The sequence below is a fragment of the Mesoplodon densirostris genome, chromosome 4 (genome assembly GCF_025265405.1).
Source record: "Mesoplodon densirostris isolate mMesDen1 chromosome 4, mMesDen1 primary haplotype, whole genome shotgun sequence".
In the NCBI taxonomy this organism is placed as follows: Eukaryota; Metazoa; Chordata; class Mammalia; order Artiodactyla; family Ziphiidae; genus Mesoplodon; species Mesoplodon densirostris.
Window position 1 is genome coordinate 50,177,244 of NC_082664.1, and position 17,845 is coordinate 50,195,088.

General features: G+C 45.8%; 1 protein-coding gene across 4 annotated transcripts in view; it reads left to right on the plus strand.

The window, feature by feature from the left end:
- Positions 1–17,823, plus strand: part of NID2 (nidogen 2) — a 78,305-nt gene extending 60,482 nt beyond the window's left edge. For 3 of the 4 annotated variants that reach the window (XM_060096214.1, XM_060096215.1, XM_060096213.1), the window contains 10 exons: positions 5,257–5,376; positions 6,207–6,437; positions 10,112–10,333; positions 10,942–11,111; positions 13,312–13,441; positions 13,848–14,019; positions 14,842–14,999; positions 16,173–16,296; positions 16,761–16,873; positions 17,146–17,823. In XM_060096214.1, the coding sequence (XP_059952197.1) occupies positions 5,257–5,376; positions 6,207–6,437; positions 10,112–10,333; positions 10,942–11,111; positions 13,312–13,441; positions 13,848–14,019; positions 14,842–14,999; positions 16,173–16,296; positions 16,761–16,873; positions 17,146–17,156 (1,451 nt within the window). In that variant the 3' untranslated portion in view covers positions 17,157–17,823. Of the gene's footprint in view, positions 1–5,256; positions 5,377–6,206; positions 6,438–10,111; positions 10,334–10,941; positions 11,112–13,311; positions 13,442–13,847; positions 14,020–14,841; positions 15,000–16,172; positions 16,297–16,760; positions 16,933–17,145 lie in introns of those variants that run through there. The other variant, XM_060096212.1, reaches the window with a different exon arrangement.
- Positions 17,824–17,845: the final 22 nt, after the last annotated feature.

Consider the following 17,845-nt stretch of genomic DNA (forward strand, 5'->3'; position numbering starts at 1 on the left):
GGGATCGAACCTGTGTCCCTTGCATTGGCAGGCGGATTCTTAACCACTAAGCCACCAGGGAAGTCCCACCCCCAGGTTTAGACAGAGCTCATATGCTTTTCAAGTTAGGATGAGGCAGATTTGTAAGTCACAGATGCTTGTCCCAGTTGACCGGCCAGAGAGCTCCATGTGTAATAGATACTCTGTACAGACAGAGGTACACTCTAGGTCTGGAGGGAGGGGTGTCAGGTGACGCACATAAACTTCTCATGTTTCTGCTAAGCCCCGCAGTGGAAATACTGCTCTTTCCACCTCGTGGGACTCATCATTCAGTTCGATTTCACACACTACTGGCTCTCAGAAACGAGAATGCACAAAGGAAAAAATCTTGTCAGTAGAATTTCATATTTAAACATCTGGCTGCTCAGGTCAGCAGAGATGGTATTTTGAAAGTATTTCATTCCTTAGGGCTTTGGTTTAAAACAAAGAAGTTGAAATTATTGCAGCTTAGATGTGATGAGTGTTAAAATCAGAATGTTAATGTAGGTGAGCTGCTTCTTGTCCTAACCCCTTCTAGAATCATTCTCTTTCCCTTCTTTTAACTTCTGCTTGTCCTGTAGGACTTGGGTTACATTTTGGGGTCATATTAGGATCCTGAAATTAGCTACTTTTCCATGCTGGGAGTTTTTATAGGGTTGTCATTCTTTGTTATTGTTGTCTTCTTGCTGATTTCTGCCATTTTCAGTTGTCCCTGTTTCATCTCTGGTTCTCTATTTTTGAGATTCTATCTGGAACCCACAAACTTAAAAATAGGCCAATCCCATCCATTGCTTCCCCAGTGTATTAGTGATCTACTGCAGCATAACCAATTCCCCCGAAACATAGCAGCTTAAAACAATACACATTATTATTCTCTATATGGTCTAGTCAGGGGGTCTCTGTCAGACCTGGGGCCTCATCTGAAGGCCCAGGTGGGGAAAGAGCCTCACATGGTTATTGGCAGGATTCAGTTCCCCAAGGACTATCAGACTGAGAGCCACGGGTCCCCGCTGGCTGTTGCCTGGAGGTGACCTTCAGCTTCTTGCCACGCGGACCTCTCCTACAAAGTAGCTTCCTTCATCAAAGCCTTCAGCAGGGGGTCTGCCAGCAGGTTGGCAGTGATCACAAAAATGACATCCCCTCAATACTGCTTTAGTGTCTTGGTTGGAAGCAAGTTACTCAAAGGAAGGGGATTACATAAGACACTGACTATCAGGAGGAAGGGATCTTTGGGGACCACCTGAGAGGCTGCCTGCCATAGTTACCCTATGGTTGCCGTCCAAGCTTCCAGACTGTGGGGTAGTAGAGAATGAATAGTCATTTTCCTAAATACCTGTGCTGTGCCTAAATCAGGCTGGGCTAATCATGAAGGAGGCTTGCAGGATAAGTATATAAATGTGTGTGTGTGTGTGTGTGCATTTTTAAAGGCATGTCCCAGTGTGCATGTGTCCCAGTGACCATAGCGATAGAGAAAAAAGAGAAAAATAGAGATGAAGGCTCTATTTTGTGGAAGGTGTGCACACTTGAAACACACATTTGTTTTCACTCCATCAAACTAGCATTAAAAGGGTGTGTGGGTTTTTCTCCAGCCAGTTTGTTAAAAACCAGGTTCCCCGGGGAGGCTGCACTTGGCTTTGGCTTCTTGACCTAGTCTGAGTCACGAAGAGGAATTACTTTTGTGCAACTAGAATGAAATCTTTCCAGCTCCCCTCAGTGGGGATTGATTTCAGCCCTGCATTGGTGTGAGCTGGATATTTCTCAGGCATGTTTGTCCCTGCAGATCTTGATGATGCTGCCGGGTGGAAAAGCAGAATGTTTTGAGCTGGGACCTTTCCTCACGTGTGAGTTGAGGTACTGGGTTACAGATGGCCCATTACCCAGAGAAGGGCTGTGAGGAGAGGTACTTACACTGTCTTCTCTCGTGGTTTCTATTGGAAGCATGTAGATGCTGGGTAAGGTATAGTAAAGTTGGCGTGGCCACAGCAGCAGAGAAGAAGCTGATTATACTCACAGGTCCCAGAGAGCGGGTCACTGCATGCCACGCAGGATCCAAAGGGCACAGCCAGCAGCAGGGTTCTTGCCGAGTAGGTGGGGAGCAAGAACTCATGGGCCGAAGCCTTTGTTGGGGTCTGGAGGCGGGTTGATTTGAGTTGACGCCAGGAAATTTCACTGGGTGGTTCAAAAGCAAAGCAGGGGAGGTAGAGAGGGGGACGCTCGAGTCCAGGGGTTGGGTTTGTTTTGAAGGGATTTCAGCTGGTTTTGGGTGTGGGCTCAGAAGTAAGGCAGGGAGAAGAATGTTGAAGCACCAAAGCATGAACTCAAAAGAGAGAATTTTTAATACAGTTTCCAGACAGGTTTTCTTAGCAGCTTGGCAGAGGACAGAATGGAGAATTACCCTGAGAATCAGCCACCTTGCGTCATCTGACGGGTAAGGGGCTCCACTCTGCCTTGGACCTCGCTGCCTTGACCTCAGTACTCTACCAGTCCTTGAAGAGCCCAACAGCGATGGTTAAGCAGCCCCCGTCCCCAGTGGTGTAACAGGAAGCTCCTCCCTTGCCAAGGGGTTGAAAATCTCTCTGCACTTTCTCTTGACACCTGACCACCTGTGAAATTGGGAAGACTTCTCCTTTACACAAAAGCTCTGGTTTCCCCTGCCTAAGGAGGGGTGTAGCCTGCTCTGTACCCAAGCCCTGGAGTAGCTGGCGAGGCTCCAGTGTCCTGTCACGGTGCAAGGTTCTCCAAAGAGGTGTTGGACACTGTGCTTCAGGGGGTCTTAAACTTCTCCAGCTTTGGGGGACAGGTGTTGCTCACTTGTGATGCTTTCAGTCTCTTCAGAGACTTTCTCCCTGTTGGTCGTTCATCAGTTATTGTCTCCCCATGACTTTGGTATCTGTGGGAGGATGGCTGCTTTTTCGGGTCTGGTCAGAATTCCTAGGCCATAGGCTTTAAGAACATGACTCGGGGGGCTTCCCTGGCGGCGCAGTGGTTGAGAGTCCGCCTGCCGATGCAGGGGACACGGGTTCGTGCCCCGGTCTGGGAAGATCCCACATGCCGCGGAGCGGCTGGGCCCGTGAGCCGTGGCTGCTGAGTCTGCGCATCCGGAGCCTGTGCTCCACAACGAGAGAAGCCACAACAGTGGGAGGCCCATGTACCGCAAAAAAAAAAAAAAAAAAAAAAAAAAAAAAGATCATGACTTGGTACCTCTGGGGAGTCCTCTTTCTCTTAGTTCAAAAATAATCACAAGCAACTGATCCGTGGTTTCTAGAAATAGGCCCTGTATCTCAGGAATTCCTGCTTCCTGCCATTGCCTGGGGTTCCTGTTACCATGAGAAGTACTTTTAGCATATGCATTATGAATAGCTTTAATTTCCTGCATTTGGCTGGACGTTAATTTTTACAGCTTTGGTTTTATAGCATCTTCCAGTCCCAAGGATCTGGATGGGCACCAGCTTCATCCAGCTGGGCATGTGAGTTGTCCTTCTGAAGAGACAGTGGGCCAACCTCAAAGATGATTAAATATGACAATATAGAAGCCATGACGGTTGGATTGGAGATAAGCTTTTTGTTGTTGTAATTATTTTTATTTGGTTTATTTTTGGTTAACTGAGGAGCTAACCAGCAAACCTTGTTTGATTCTAACCTTGCAAATGAATTTGAAACCACTTTGCAGCCTTTGTCAGTGAAAGGAAGGTGACTAGACAGGCCCACTGCTCATCTAGGCAGAGCCTCTCTGGGTGGCATTAAACTTGGTTGTGTCGGGCATTCAAGGGTTTTGGACGTCAGAGTAAACTGATTTACGTGCAGTAAACTCCCTGAGCCTGAGGATAAGCAGTATAAGTAATTACATCGCTAATTACAATGTTAGAGACTCATCTCCCCTGAACAGAAGGCCTGTGTTGTGTATCCAGCACATCCACTTACTGGTACCTGGGAAAGGCCCTTAGTCATGGGAAGGTGGCTCAGTGAAAGCATGGTCACAGCAAGGGTGGCACTGATCGCCCTAGAAGAGACTTCACCTGGGTCCCGGAGGCTGGGCAAGGAGCCACATCTGATTGACATTACATTCAGGGCTGTAAGTCTCTGGCTTCCAGGGTGCGATGTGTCTCTGCACGAGCTGTACGGAATTGATGCAGTTCTCTCCTTCTGGGCCTCCTCTTCTCTAGGTTTTACACCAATCACCCCGTCCCACATTTTTCCCTGTTCACACATTTTAAAAACATTTCTTGGATGTTACCTCAGATGTGACTACTCTGTTTTATTTTCAGTTGAGCCTTGATCAGATCTACACCCTTTATCCTTCTTTTACTCAGGAAGACTTCCTGTCCCTGAAGATGGCTTATCTCAACCACTGGCCATTGGTTTCAACAGTTATATTTTCAGACTTTTATTTATTTATTTTTTGGCAGCAGGGTGGAGCAGGGGTGGTGTCTTGCTATCGTCAGCCTGTGCTGATTTCAGTAAATAAAAGGAATGTGTAAGTCAGCCTTTGTTTGAAGTTCCAGGATGTTGCAGTTTTGAGAAATGTGATAATTAATCCTCATGGTACCATATGGAGAATGTTGGGACCTGAATTGTTTGTACTGATAAGCCAGACAAATTTAGATTTTCTTTTCTATGTGTTGTTTCAAAATCTCTGATAATATTTTTCTTATACTTCTCTATTTCTTCTAAAGGTGGAAAATAAAGAAAATTTCTGATTAATTGGGCATTCTAGGTAGTAGGACTCTCTATGTAAGACTGAATGTGCTTCTAACTTAGTTGAAGAAGTATTTGGAGCCTCAATGGGTTCTTTGCATCTGTAAATCAGTGCTACAGGGAGATGGTGCCAATAAGGAAAGGAAAAAAAAAAAAACTATTGTTACGTATATTTATTATATGGAATACAACGGAAGGGAATGAATGGTTTATGGACTAAAGGCTAGTTCAAAGGTAAAAACTTCCTGGAATTCACTGTAGATGAAAGGTGCCAGGATATATTTCTCTGTGAAGTATATGTTTGATTTCTACACTGAACGTGTCGCTCGACTTTGGACTGTTGAGCTTGCCTTTAAGGTGCCGACGTGTTTCTGCTCATGCCCAAGTTCTTCTGAAGTGGAGCCCTCATGGTTGATCCACGTGCACTAAAGCCACGTGGTGGCATAGATTGTGTGCAGTGAAGTCATGCTCCTTCCTTCCTTCCTTCCCTCCCTCCCTCCCTCCCTCCCTCCCTCCCTCTCTCTCCCTCCCTGACCACTGCAGATGTTGATGAATGCTCGGAAAACAGATGTCACCCCTCAGCCACCTGCTCCAATACTCCTGGCTCCTTCTCCTGCCGTTGCCAACCTGGATATCATGGGGATGGATTTCAGTGCACACCTGGTAAGGTCTGGGGGGCCAGATCAGGCACAGAAAACTCCCGGATCCTTCAGTGCTGTTTTTCTACAGCACCTCAGCCCACTCTTGACTTATCCGGGTCTGAGGCCTGAGTTGGTGGATTTTCCAGGCTCTGGATTTTTTCCTGCATTATTTCTGGCTGCCTAGTTTATTGATAGTTCACTGGTTATTAGCATCCTGGGAGGCCTGATGTATGACCCATCCATGGTCCTACCTAGTAGCAGTTCTGGTTAACTCTCTTGGTGATCTGCTTTGCCTTGATAAGTGCAATTTAGATGAAGCCTTGAGATCAAGCTGACCGACCAGGAGGCACATTCTGTAGCGAGCGGGGAGTTAGCCCCCATGGTGACTGTTCTAGTAGAACGTGGCCAACATGGTGCAGTCTAGCAACTGCCCTTGACTTGGAGTTTCTCAGACTTCAGCTCTGGACCTCAGGAGATGGACACACTTTTAATTGTTTTCTCAGGAGTCTCTTAGGATGTTTGGACAGAAGTCATGGGTTGCTCTTCATTTTACCCAAATAGCAATAGGACCCTGAGTGCTGAGGGGAGAGGCCTGTTTCACTGTATAATCAGCCAGGACTTAACAGGGTAAACTGTGGGAATTAGGGAGAAATTAGGGAGATAGTGGCAGAGCTAAAATAAGAACCCAGGACTCCAAAATTCCGGCGCCTTGCCATTTTTCCCATGTTATCCTGTCTTCCAGTTATAGAAAAAAAGAAACCCTCAGGAGACTTTGAGGCTGGCTGGTAAAAGTGGATGGGTTGCAATGCCTTTTACTCCTCCTTTGTATCTCCTCTGCTCTGGTCCTGGAAGACCCCACCTCTGGACTGAGACCCTGTGAGCACCAGCAGCGTGATGCCCAGGCCCAGCGCACTCATCCTGTCGCCCAGCTCCACATCCCGCAGTGCGATGAGCAGGGCCACTTCCTGCCACTGCAGTGTCACGGCAGCACTGGCTTCTGCTGGTGCGTGGACCCCGACGGTCAGGAAGTCCCTGGCACCCGGACCCCACCCGGCTCCATCCCGCCTCGCTGCGGACCACAAGGTAAGCCAGTCAGGACAGACACCTGGTCCCAGCACAGGCCTGGGGCAGAGCAGCAGAATGGTGCTTACTTGGGGGGTAGATTGTAACCCCGGCCCAGGCCACGCAGACTCAGGGCTGATCATCATCCTTGCGTGTAGCCTCCTTCCTCCTAGGAACACTTGAATGGTGGGCACACACCTATGTGCACGTTCATCTTACAGGGACACAGAGACCCGTGCGTGACATGCATGTTGGACTCCAGCCTCTTAGACAAGTACAAGACTAGAAGTTGAGACTGAGCGTGGAGGTCAGGCTGAGGTCACTGCCCATATCTGTTACTGCAGCTTAGGGAGATCTTAGAGCTTGATGACCTTGCCAGACCAGCCTCTTGTCCAAAAGGAAAACGGCCTTCCCATGTAACTTTGTATCACTTAACTCTGACTTCTGGAGTACAGGAAACAGTCTGAAGGCTGTTTTAGCATCAGTGGGAAAAATAAGTATGACACGGGTAGGTGGATGCAGCTAGTTTGCTCTAAGCAAGTAACCCCAGCCCTCTCTAGCCAGGCTCGCATGTCGATGGGGAATCGCTCTTGCTCCTGTCACCTTTAGAAGAGATGCAGGAACCTGTTTTGTTAGCCTGCGTGATCTGAGATGCAGCACATGAACCTGTCTGTTACCGTCTGAGCACTCCCCACCTGTGTGAGGCGTGGTTCCCAAGCGCTCACAGTTCATGCCAACTGCAGGTTGCCAAGGCAGGTTTCTACGCCTCGCTGAGTTGTTCAAAGATGGGAAGACCTTTTGCTTTTAATACAGAAGAACTTTATTATGAAGAACATAGAATTGGTTTGATATTGTTTTAGCCAAAATAATTCCTGTACATATCCATGAGCTTGCTATTCAAAGATCCTTTTTTTTTTTTTTGCGGTACACGGGCCTCTCACTGTTGTGGCCTCTCCCGTTGCGGAGCACAGGCTCTGGACGCGCAGGCTCAGCGGCCATGGCTCACGGGCCCAGCCGCTCCGCTGCATGTGGGATCTTCCCGGACCGGGGCACGAACCTGTGTCCCCTGCATCGGCAGGCGGACTCTCAACCACTGCGCCACCAGGGAAGCCCCTGAAGATCCATTTTTACTATTGAAAAGGGTTCCATAAGTACTAGTCTTGGCTTTTAATGTATGAGAGTAAGAACTGGAGAATTACTACCAGTTTTGATCCTTTCAATAATATGAATTGTGATGGCCAGGACATTAGTGGTTCTAAGATTCATATTAAGTAAAAAGTGTTAATGCTTGATCTAGATGTATATATACCCTTGCTTCCTCAGTGACACTCCTAGTTCCTCTCTGTCCCTATTTTTAGGAAAATATTTTGCAGGTCCAAAAAAAAAAAAAAAAAGGAATACAGAGAAATTCTGTTTCACTCATGCCTAGTCCTTAAAAAGTCTTGGTTCTAACTCCAGCTGTGGTTTGAAGAAATCAGATGGTTGGGAGGCATCTTAAGGGAATGGTTCAGAATTCTATGAAATTTATTAAGACAGGCATGTGTTAAGAACAGTAATCCAGAAGGGAGCCAAGAGAATGAAAAGTTAATTACTAAAAGAAGAACATGTTCCTTTGTGCAGACTCTTTCCCATGGCCAAGCTTCTCTCTTGGTGCTGGTTTGGCTTCGGTTGCCATTCCTGACCAGTCTCATCTGCATAATGGGGTTAGCTTTGAAGGGAGAGAGAACACTCTGTGCCCAAAATTTAAAAATATTTAAAACCCTGCCAACCAGAAATAGAAATAAATCCATGGTTGGATCAAGAAGTAGCTTGAAATAGTAAGGAATGATTGGGATGCCCACGTGTAGGTGACGTGAGGTGCCCCTTTCCCAGAAGCTGACTGTGCTGTGTGTCGCATTCCAAACAAAGAGATGGGCCTCGTTGGGTGGTCCCCTGAGAATCGATCCTCTGAGTTTGTTATGTGGATCTGGGGCAGTGCTGGGAACTTCTCCAGGGAATCCCACCTTGTGATGGATGGTGAGTGGCTGAGGAAGTGGCATTTCCTTCTCTGGTTCCTTTGAGACACATCTGGGTGAGGAAGTCAGTCTCTCCTTCTCCAAGATGTTTTAAAAAGAGCTTTGCTTCTTGTGGGTCATGAGCTATAGAGACAGCCTGAAGGGCATCCGTTTCCCTCAAATGTCGTGAGTCTTGGAGTTGTGCTCATTGGGTTTGAGCTCTGAAGATTTTATTCACCATCCTTTCCTAGGGGAAGTGTTGGTGCTGGAACCCAAATGTAATGTTTGCAACTGTTCTTTGAAGCCATTGTAGGTTTTGACCAAAGGAGTGACATGAAATGAGTTTTTTTTAAAGGGACTCTTTCTGGCTGCTAGTTGAGTTTACAGTGGGGTGGTGGAAAGGGTGGGCAGGAAAGATGATGGAAGCAGGGAAACCAGTAAGAAGGCTGTCGTAGTAATCCTGGCATAAGATGACAGGGGTGGGTGTGGTGAGATGTGAAGATATACAGCTGACATTTTTTTGACATATCAGACGTGGACAGTGAGAGAAGGGAGTCAGGGATGACTGGGCCTGAGCAATGGAAAGAATGGAGGTGCTGTCTACTGACATGGAAAAGTCTAGGGAAGAGCAGCTTTGATGGGGGAAAGCCCAGTTTTTGTTCTCCTCCGAGATCTCTGTTACACATCCACATGGTGGTATAAGTAGGTACTTGGCTGTATGATTCTACAGACCATAGGCATGAATTGCAGGAATTAATGAAGAAATACCTTCTACTTAAGTTCCTTTAGGTAATCCTATCTTAGGAGGCTGTACAAGTTAAACTGCCTGAAGCAGTCCTCTCAGAGAACCGCCGTGTTTGGGACAGAGCCTTGGCAGCCCTGTGGAAGCAGTCTGGGAAAAAATTGCAGGCAGAGAAACTGCTCTGCAAGGGCAGCTAACAGGAGTTTAAGCATGGTGGTGAGGAAGCGGGGTATGGGCATGGGGGGCAGGGGGAAGGATGGGGAAGGAAGCTGGAGAAAGGAGGAGATAGAGCAACATGGTGGGAAGCTGGAGCCTCCAGAAGGTTCAGCTTTGAGATAAGCCCAGAGCAGGGCGGCCAAAGGACTTCACGGAGCTGGAGTGTCTCATAGTCAGTATCAAGTTGTTTGCCACCAACTTTCCTACGCTCACACATACTAATTACAGTAGGTTTTACTTTTACTCAATATAGTTTTCCAATGGACAGATACTCAGGGCCACGTAAGTAGGGCATTCAGTAATACTTTCTAAGACACGCTGGCCAGTGTCAGCCCTCTCAGACGCAAGTCCTGGAGTTTGAAACAAGAAAGAATAAATATTGGCTTTAAGCATCATGTAGGCCCTGAGTCCCCAAGGACTGTTAGACGCCCCTTCCCAGGCTGAGCGAGCCTTGCACCCCGGATGTTACCTCCTCTTGTTCTTTCCTGATGTGGCTGGGCCTTGATGACAATCCTTCTGGCCTAGGGAGACAGGAGCATCAGGACGACCCCTCCTCCTGATTCCTGTGGAGAACTTCTTAGAGCACTTCGCTACTCTGGGCCAGCATCCAGGGGCTTGGCTGAGGCATCGTTAATGGACACGAGGAGGAAGGCGGCCAGGAGGCCAGGAGTGGGGATCTTGAGCCACATGCTACATTCCGTCCTTGGTTCACAATCAAAGGCTTTTTGTCCCCACCTGCTCAGAGCCCACCCAGAGGCCCCGGACCGTCTGTGAGCGCTGGAGGGAAAGCCTGCTGGAGCACTACGGTGGCACACCAAGGGACGACCAGTACGTGCCCCAGTGCGATGACCTGGGCTACTTCGTGCCCATGCAGTGCCACGGGAAGAGTGACTTCTGCTGGTGTGTGGACCAGGACGGCAGAGAGGTGCCGGGCACCCGCTCCCAGCCAGGCATCACCCCTGCATGTAAGCACCCAGGGGCAGCATCTGAGGTGTCCCTGAAGGAAAGCTGCCAGCTGCGGGTGCAGGTGGGGGAATGAGGGGTGAACAGGTCCAAGAGAAGAAGTCGCTGATAAGCCGTGTTGATTTATAACCTGGTCTGCCCCAGATCCCGATTCAGATTTAGCATTTGGTTTTGTCATTAACAGTTTCTGTAATTAGAACATCTGGAACTAAATTCGATATGCAGTTTCTCCTCCCTTCCCCTACTCTGAGCCCAGGGTGAAAGGGGACACGTGTCACCCTGGGGCCCCAGAGACAAGCTGACACAACACTGGCTCTGGAGTTTTTCCCTTAAAAAAAGAAAAAGAAAACTTTCTCCTTTGTTCTGAGGGGAATGTTTTGTTGTCTTCCTCCCCAGTAATTGGCAGTGATTTACATAATTGATCTTTGGGAAAAAACCCTAGAAATTAGAATTTCTTTTAAGGGACATCTGGAGCACATCTGCCCAGGGTGAAAACTTTTGATGTTTCTGGAGGCTCTGGTATGCGGGAAAGTAACTTCTCTTCCCCTCCCCCCACCCACCCCGTTTCCTTCCCTCTCTGCTACTCATACCCTCCTCTTCCCCACGGCAGGTATTCCCACGCTTGCTCCGCCCACAGCCCGGCCCACGCCCCGACCCGACGTGACCCCTCCACCTGTGGGCACCTTCCTGCTCTATGCCCAGGGCCAGCAGATCGGCCACTTGCCCCTCAATGGTACCAGGCTTCAGAAGGACACAGCCAAGACCCTGCTGTCGCTGCATGTAAAGTGGATTTCTCCCCAGGGGGGCGGGTCTGCATCGGGTTTCCAGATCTGGGCAAGGCCTGAGGTGGAGGGGGATCCTGGAAGGTTTCTGGGCTTCTGTCTTCGGGAGCCTGACACACAGAAGAGGAGGGGGCTCTCTGTGGCTGGGAGTCACGTCTGACTGACCAAGGCCGCTTTCTCCAGTTGGCTCATGGGGTTTCGGATGTGGTAAGGGAATTTCAGAGTTGTCAGCATATTGAGGGGGCATGTGGGGATCCAAGGGAAAATGACAGAAGGTAAACCCAAGTCCCCAGCATTCTCTTTAAGCCATAGACATCTCTGCAGAGATCCTGGAAGCCAACTAATGACGGCCTCATCGCTGCAGCCCTCTGCCCTCCCATTCGGTTCTGTCGACCAGCCTCTTATCTTCTCTGACTCCGTCATAGATGAAACTTTGGGGAGCGTGTGATCATGGAAAGGAACGGACAGGGCTTTCCCCAGGGGATGCTGGCTGCTTCCTGAGCCAGCAGCCTCCCTCTGGTCAAGGCACTCCATTTTGGAGAAGGGATTTCTTCTCTAAAATGTTGAAAAGAGAAGGGAGTTCACCAGAAAGGCACTGACACTTACAATGGAAAATGGCCTAATTCCATTTCTAAACTTCAACGCTCTAGGTATTTGCTCATCTATGAGAAAGAATAATACAGCGTCCACGTTTACATTTACTTCTGTTAATGAATAACCTCTTATCTGGTCCAAAAAAGTTTAGAAGTAGCCGGTGTTCAGAAAACAATGTGGGTTTTTTTTTTTTTTCAAGATGTGAGTTGTGTTTGCGTTTCCAAACACACGCTGCTGTTTTGTAAAGTTTCTCTAAAAGGGAAAATTGTCATCACCTCAAGCTAACTGTCCCTTTATTCTAGCAAAGTCAGGTGGCTTCACTGCATTTCTGAACTTGCCTCTGATGAGGGCAGGGTTGTTGATGGTAATGGTGGTGGAACTGAAAGAGCAATGGAATATGGGTTCTAAGCACATCTTGTGGAAACTTAAACTGGGACTTTTTCCTCCAAGAAACCTTGAAATCATTTACATGAGTTAATGGATCCCATGATTCCCTGGGTTAATGGAGGCCCGTGCACCCGTGCCTGAGACAGATGACTTTAAATTTTAAAATTGTACTTGACCTTCAGATCCTCCCATATAAACTGCCCACTCTTAATCCTGCCTTGTAGTTTCTTGTACTGACTCCTCTCCCAGAGGCATAAGTTCAGGACAGCCCCAGGAGGCTGTGAGGCAAGCAGGGAGCTTGCATGACCTCAGGGACAGCTGGGTGGCCCCTGCATGTTGCCTCTGCACATCTGCCAGGCTTCTCAGAGCAGGACTCTGGGTTGGAAATTGAATGAAGCAACTTCTGTGCAGAGTTTTGGAAAGGAATATCACAGACTCGGCATTTAAAAGAAGACTGCATCATTTATTTAGTAATAAAGGAGGGGAGAGCTCCCTAGCCAGAGGTCAGGTGACCACTATTCCCCAGTTCCTTAACCCATCAAGTTGTATACCTTCTTTGACACAAGAGTACAACTAAATGATTGCCTTGGAGTAAGAGGCAGAGATGGGGGTAAGGGTGACTGCACCTCAGATAGCAGAAAGATCTCACAGGGGAGGGGAGGGGAGGGTAGATTTTGTTATATATTGGCAAATTTTAGAAAGGCTTTTTGAAAAAGTGCTGATAACGTTTGAAAGAGTCACAGTTTTTGTCCAGTGAAATATTAAAAGACTGACTTCGCTGAGACTAGCATTTGTCCTCTAATCACTGAAGGGGCTAATCTTTTCATGAAGTCCCTTCTGTTTTTACCACTAATAGTGCTTATTGAGAGCTTACAGTATATTAATTACTGATTAGGATATTTTATAAGCAATTATGGTATTAATGTTTATAGCAGCCACGTGAAGTAGGTATTGTTATCTTCATTTGGCAAATGAGGAGACAAAGGCATATAGAAGTTCAGTACCAAAGTCACACAGCTAGCAAGTGGCCAAGCCTGGCTCTGCCCCGGGAAGTTGGCCTCCATCACCAACACATCTAACCATTGTGCTTGGCTGCCATAAAACCATGTGATGCAGGGTTGTTCGCTGCAGCCATGCATGAGTGAGGCAGCCGAGCATGAAGTCGGGGGAAATGCAAGGAATCCTAATTCTTCCAATTCTGTGTCTTGGTCACAAAGGGCTCCATAGTCGTGGGAATTGATTACGACTGCCGGGAGAGGATGGTGTACTGGACAGACGTTGCTGGACGGACAATTAGCCGTGCCCGTCTGGAATCGGGAGCAGAGCCCGAGACCATCATTAACTCAGGTCAGCAGCTTCACCCAGAAGACAATTCCCATTCCATTTCGTTCTACCAAGTCCAAGTTATTTGTCTCTTTTATGCCCAAGTCTCCCCTCTACCTTCTTGATAGGACTCTGAATAGAAAGGGCTTGCAGTAAGAATTCAAGGTGTGGCTACAGCTGATGCTGCCTGGCCCCAGCCCTGGGGACGCCTGGTGCCATCAGGCTGGGAGGTCTTGTTAGGCTAGAGGGTACTAGAGGTGGCAGAAAAACTAACGCAGGATCTGTTCCTCTATTGACTCTGTGTGTTTTGACTTAGAAACTCAAGACTTTTTTTCCCCCCAACTATTCAAACACGGTAAGCAGAGCTCTCTGCTTCAGGTTCACCTTTCATAGCTGCAGTTGCTCCAGCCCTGCCTTTGTTTTATTCCAGGTCTGATAAGCCCCGAAGGACTTGCCATCGACCACTTTCGTAGAACGATGTACTGGACAGACAGCGGCCTGGATAAGATAGAGAGGGCCAGGCTGGACGGCTCTGAGCGCAGGGCCCTCTTCCACACGGACCTGGTGAACCCCCGTGCCATCGCTGTGGATCCAATCCGAGGGTCAGCCGGGCTTCCCTATTTCTCCTCTGTTACCTGTAGATCCTCATTTGAAGCCCTTGGGCTCTAAGTATAGTTGTAGGGGAGGGTCTAGAACATGGGCATAGACGTTCAAAATATATTAAGTTAATAGTACTCACTGAGGATCTACTAGGTGTCAGGTACTGTTTAGGCAAAGACAAGGTCTGTCCTTTCGTGGAGTTTATGTTCTACTAGGAGGAAGTAAGACAGTAAACTAATGGATAACAAGGAAATTAGTAGGCCTGTGATGTGATACATAGAGAATTCAGAGTATGTGAGTGAGACTGGGGGCTACTTTGGATCAGACGATCAGGCCAAGCCTGAGACAGCACTTCAACTGGAATGAAGTCGGTCTCCTCCAGCAACACGTTAGGAAATCCCAGTGTTAAACCTGCAGTGAGGTTACCTGCATTAGTTGGTGAGTAAGCAAAACTCAGACACCAGGCATGTTATTTCTCTGGCCTCATTTTCACAGTGGCAACAGTCAAAAGAACAATGTTTCCTGCCTATGATAATTGCTAAGGTCATCAACTGGGACGTATAACTTGGTCCGTGTTTCAGGAGGACTTGCTACAATCAGGGAGGATTTCTATACCTTGAGAAACTCTTGCCATATTTAATGGGGCTTCTACCAAATGAAATTCCAGAGAAACCTTCAAATCAGTAAAGATAACCTTCAGCTTTCATTTTCAGCGAAGTGTTTTTGACTCAGAAATGCTTAGTGAAAAGCCTCAAAGATGGTTCTGAAATTTGGGTTCTATACACTGGGGAAGGTTTATCTTTCTCCATTTAATTTATCCACAGCAACCTGTACTGGACAGATTGGAATCGAGAAGCTCCGAAAATTGAATCGTCATCTTTAGATGGAGAAAATAGAAGAATTCTAGTGAATAAAGACATCGGACTACCCAATGGTTTAACCTTTGACCCCTTCTCCAAATTGCTCTGCTGGGCAGATGCAGGTACTCTACTACTCATGGAATGCAAATATAGAACACTACAATGTTCAGTAAGCATGAGCACTCTAACAGGTTTTACAGTAAAACCAAATCCCACCATTTAGGACTTCTGGCTTACATTTATAAGAGTACAGCAAACGATCTACTCCTTGTAGAGGACACTTTGTGATGCCTCCTGTGATGCATTTCCTGAGGTCCTGGATGTATGTGTTGGAATCAGGTGGTAAGTCTGAGGGCTAGTACTATGTCCAACCTACTTTTGTACTGCTTGCCCTTCCTCTACCTGGGCACTTGGCACACTTTTTAGGTTAAAAATAAATATTACCTACTGTTGGAATCGACAGGCTTAGATAAATGAACAGGAGTTATTTTCCTTTTTTGCCAGTATTGTAACATTTATAAACATCTGTTACTTTAACAGTCAGTATGCTAGTGTGCTGAGGACATTCCGTGAAAAGCGATGTGGCAGGATGGCTCCCTTCAGTAATAAATCTGGGTTGCCTATTCCCAGGTTCTCTCTTTCTGTTGTGTGATTTCATTATTAGCACAACTGAAAAGATGCTGTTTCATTATACTGCATTTATATTTTTAATAAGTATTTGAAATTTAAATCAGGGTTCCATGAGAAATGTGAAACTTGGAGATTCTTGCCTCGTTTAGCTATTTAAAAATTTACATTGAAAAATGGCACTTTTTATTCCTAACTAGAAAATAATACAGTCTTTAAAAAAAAAAAGTTAAGGGTTTTAGTTAAAAGGCAGCCTTGGCTATTATTGTACATTGCTTACAAAGGGCAAGTATTAATAGTTGTCCAAATGTTATGTTTGTAACAATTTAAGAGCTAATACAAACTTTAACACTGATATAATTTCATCTCCAATGTCCTACTTTGGGAGAAACTTAGGCAGATTTCTGTCAATGCAATCCTTTCTTCCAAAAAAGGATTAAGAGTTTAAATACCACTAAAAACTAGAATGCTCTTAAACAAACTGAGGACTGGTAATAGAATAGGAAAATTTTACAGTTTTTAATTTGTATTATTGCAATGGGGATAGAATACTCTAGTTCTACCTTTGTTTCCTTTGAGAATGAATTTACCTGCCACTATTTTTGGTAAAGGATTTTTTTTTCCCATCGCATGAAAGGATCTCTTTTCCATCTTTGATGTTTTAAAAGGAACTAAAAAACTAGAGTGTACACTACCTGATGGAACTGGACGGCGTGTTATTCAAAACAACCTCAACTACCCCTTCAGCATTGTGAGCTATGCAGATCACTTCTACCACACCGACTGGAGAAGGTGAGCCTGACACACTCTGGACAAGCCTGAAAAGGCAAACTGTTTTGGAGGACACACCACTTGTACCAAATGTTAGTAAGCAACTTTAGTTATTAAGCCCTCCTGCTGAAGTTTTCATTTCATTCTCTCTCCATTAGCAGACATCACTCAAGTGTTACTGCTTTTAAAAGCATACTTTTACATCACCCAGAAATTTAATGGTATTGCTCACATGTAGCTTAAAAATGGCAGAGCTATTTGGTAAAAAACTATCCAAAAAGGGAGCACATTACTCTGAATCTGATCTTCAGAGAATAAAAGACTACCTTTAAATGGTACCATGAGGTATCTTACTTAGTTATGTGATTTAAATTGACTTTTAAAATTGTATTCTAGAAGTCTGGCAGAGATTTCTCTTCCTGATAAACTGGCTTTTTCTATCCAACCTTAAATCCTCTGAATTCACTCTTCCTTTCTGTTACCAGGGATGGTGTTATATCAGTAAATAGAGACAGTGGCCAGTTTACTGATGAGTATCTCCCAGAGCAGCGATCTCATCTCTACGGGATAACTGCAGTCTACCCCTACTGCCCAACAGGTAAACGGACATGCTCAGGTGGTTCCTTTGGATCGGCCAGGTAGAGAAAGATCTGGTAACTGACCACACTGGGCCTGCTGCTGCCACCGGTGAGAGCCACTCTGACCTAGAAAAGCTAATGGCCAACACACAGGGGTGACCGTTCTACTACCTTAAGTCTACCTAGCTTAACTATACACAAAGAAAAGGTCTATTAGGATATTTCCTCTTTAAAAGACTTGCTGTGGCAAACTGGATATAAAATACTCACATGCTGTCCCCTCCCTCCACAGGAAGAAAGTAAATATGGTATTATAAAGGACTTGAGAGTTTACAATCGGAATCAGGACCCTGAAGAACATTTACTGCAAACAAAGGTGAAGAACGTGAAAAAGCAATTGGCCATTAGAAGTTCTGGACATATAAGATGAACATTTTCAGTGCAAAAAGACTAAGTATATTTTGTGAAAAGTTTATACCTCAATCTTTACTACTGTATTTTTAAAAACAAAAGTTATTTCAAGTTTAAAAAGGTAACAATTTTGTTGCTTATTAAAGCAACTTTTAATAAACACTTATGTCATATTTAAAAGATCAAATTAATTGAACTAAGAACCAATTAGAGCACGTTAAGACCCTAAATATGACTATTGCTACAGATTCTTCCTGGCCAAGATATTAAAGTACATGTGATCAGTATGAAAATACGATCCTAAAGATCATAAACCTTGACGTAGAGAAGGCTATGCAGAACTGATGGGAAAGAGCCAACTTATTTTTTTTTTTTTACCTCTGCATAAGTGCATTTCTATTTATATTAAAAGGTGCTACAATGTTTCAGTTTGTATTTTCTGATCCTGTAAGTCCCTCTATAGAATTACCCACAGAAATTACTACATTTATATATAAATATCAAAGATGTAACAGTTCTCAAATTTTCTAGATTACTCCAATAAAATATTTTAAGTTTTCCTATGACTTACTTACTTAAGG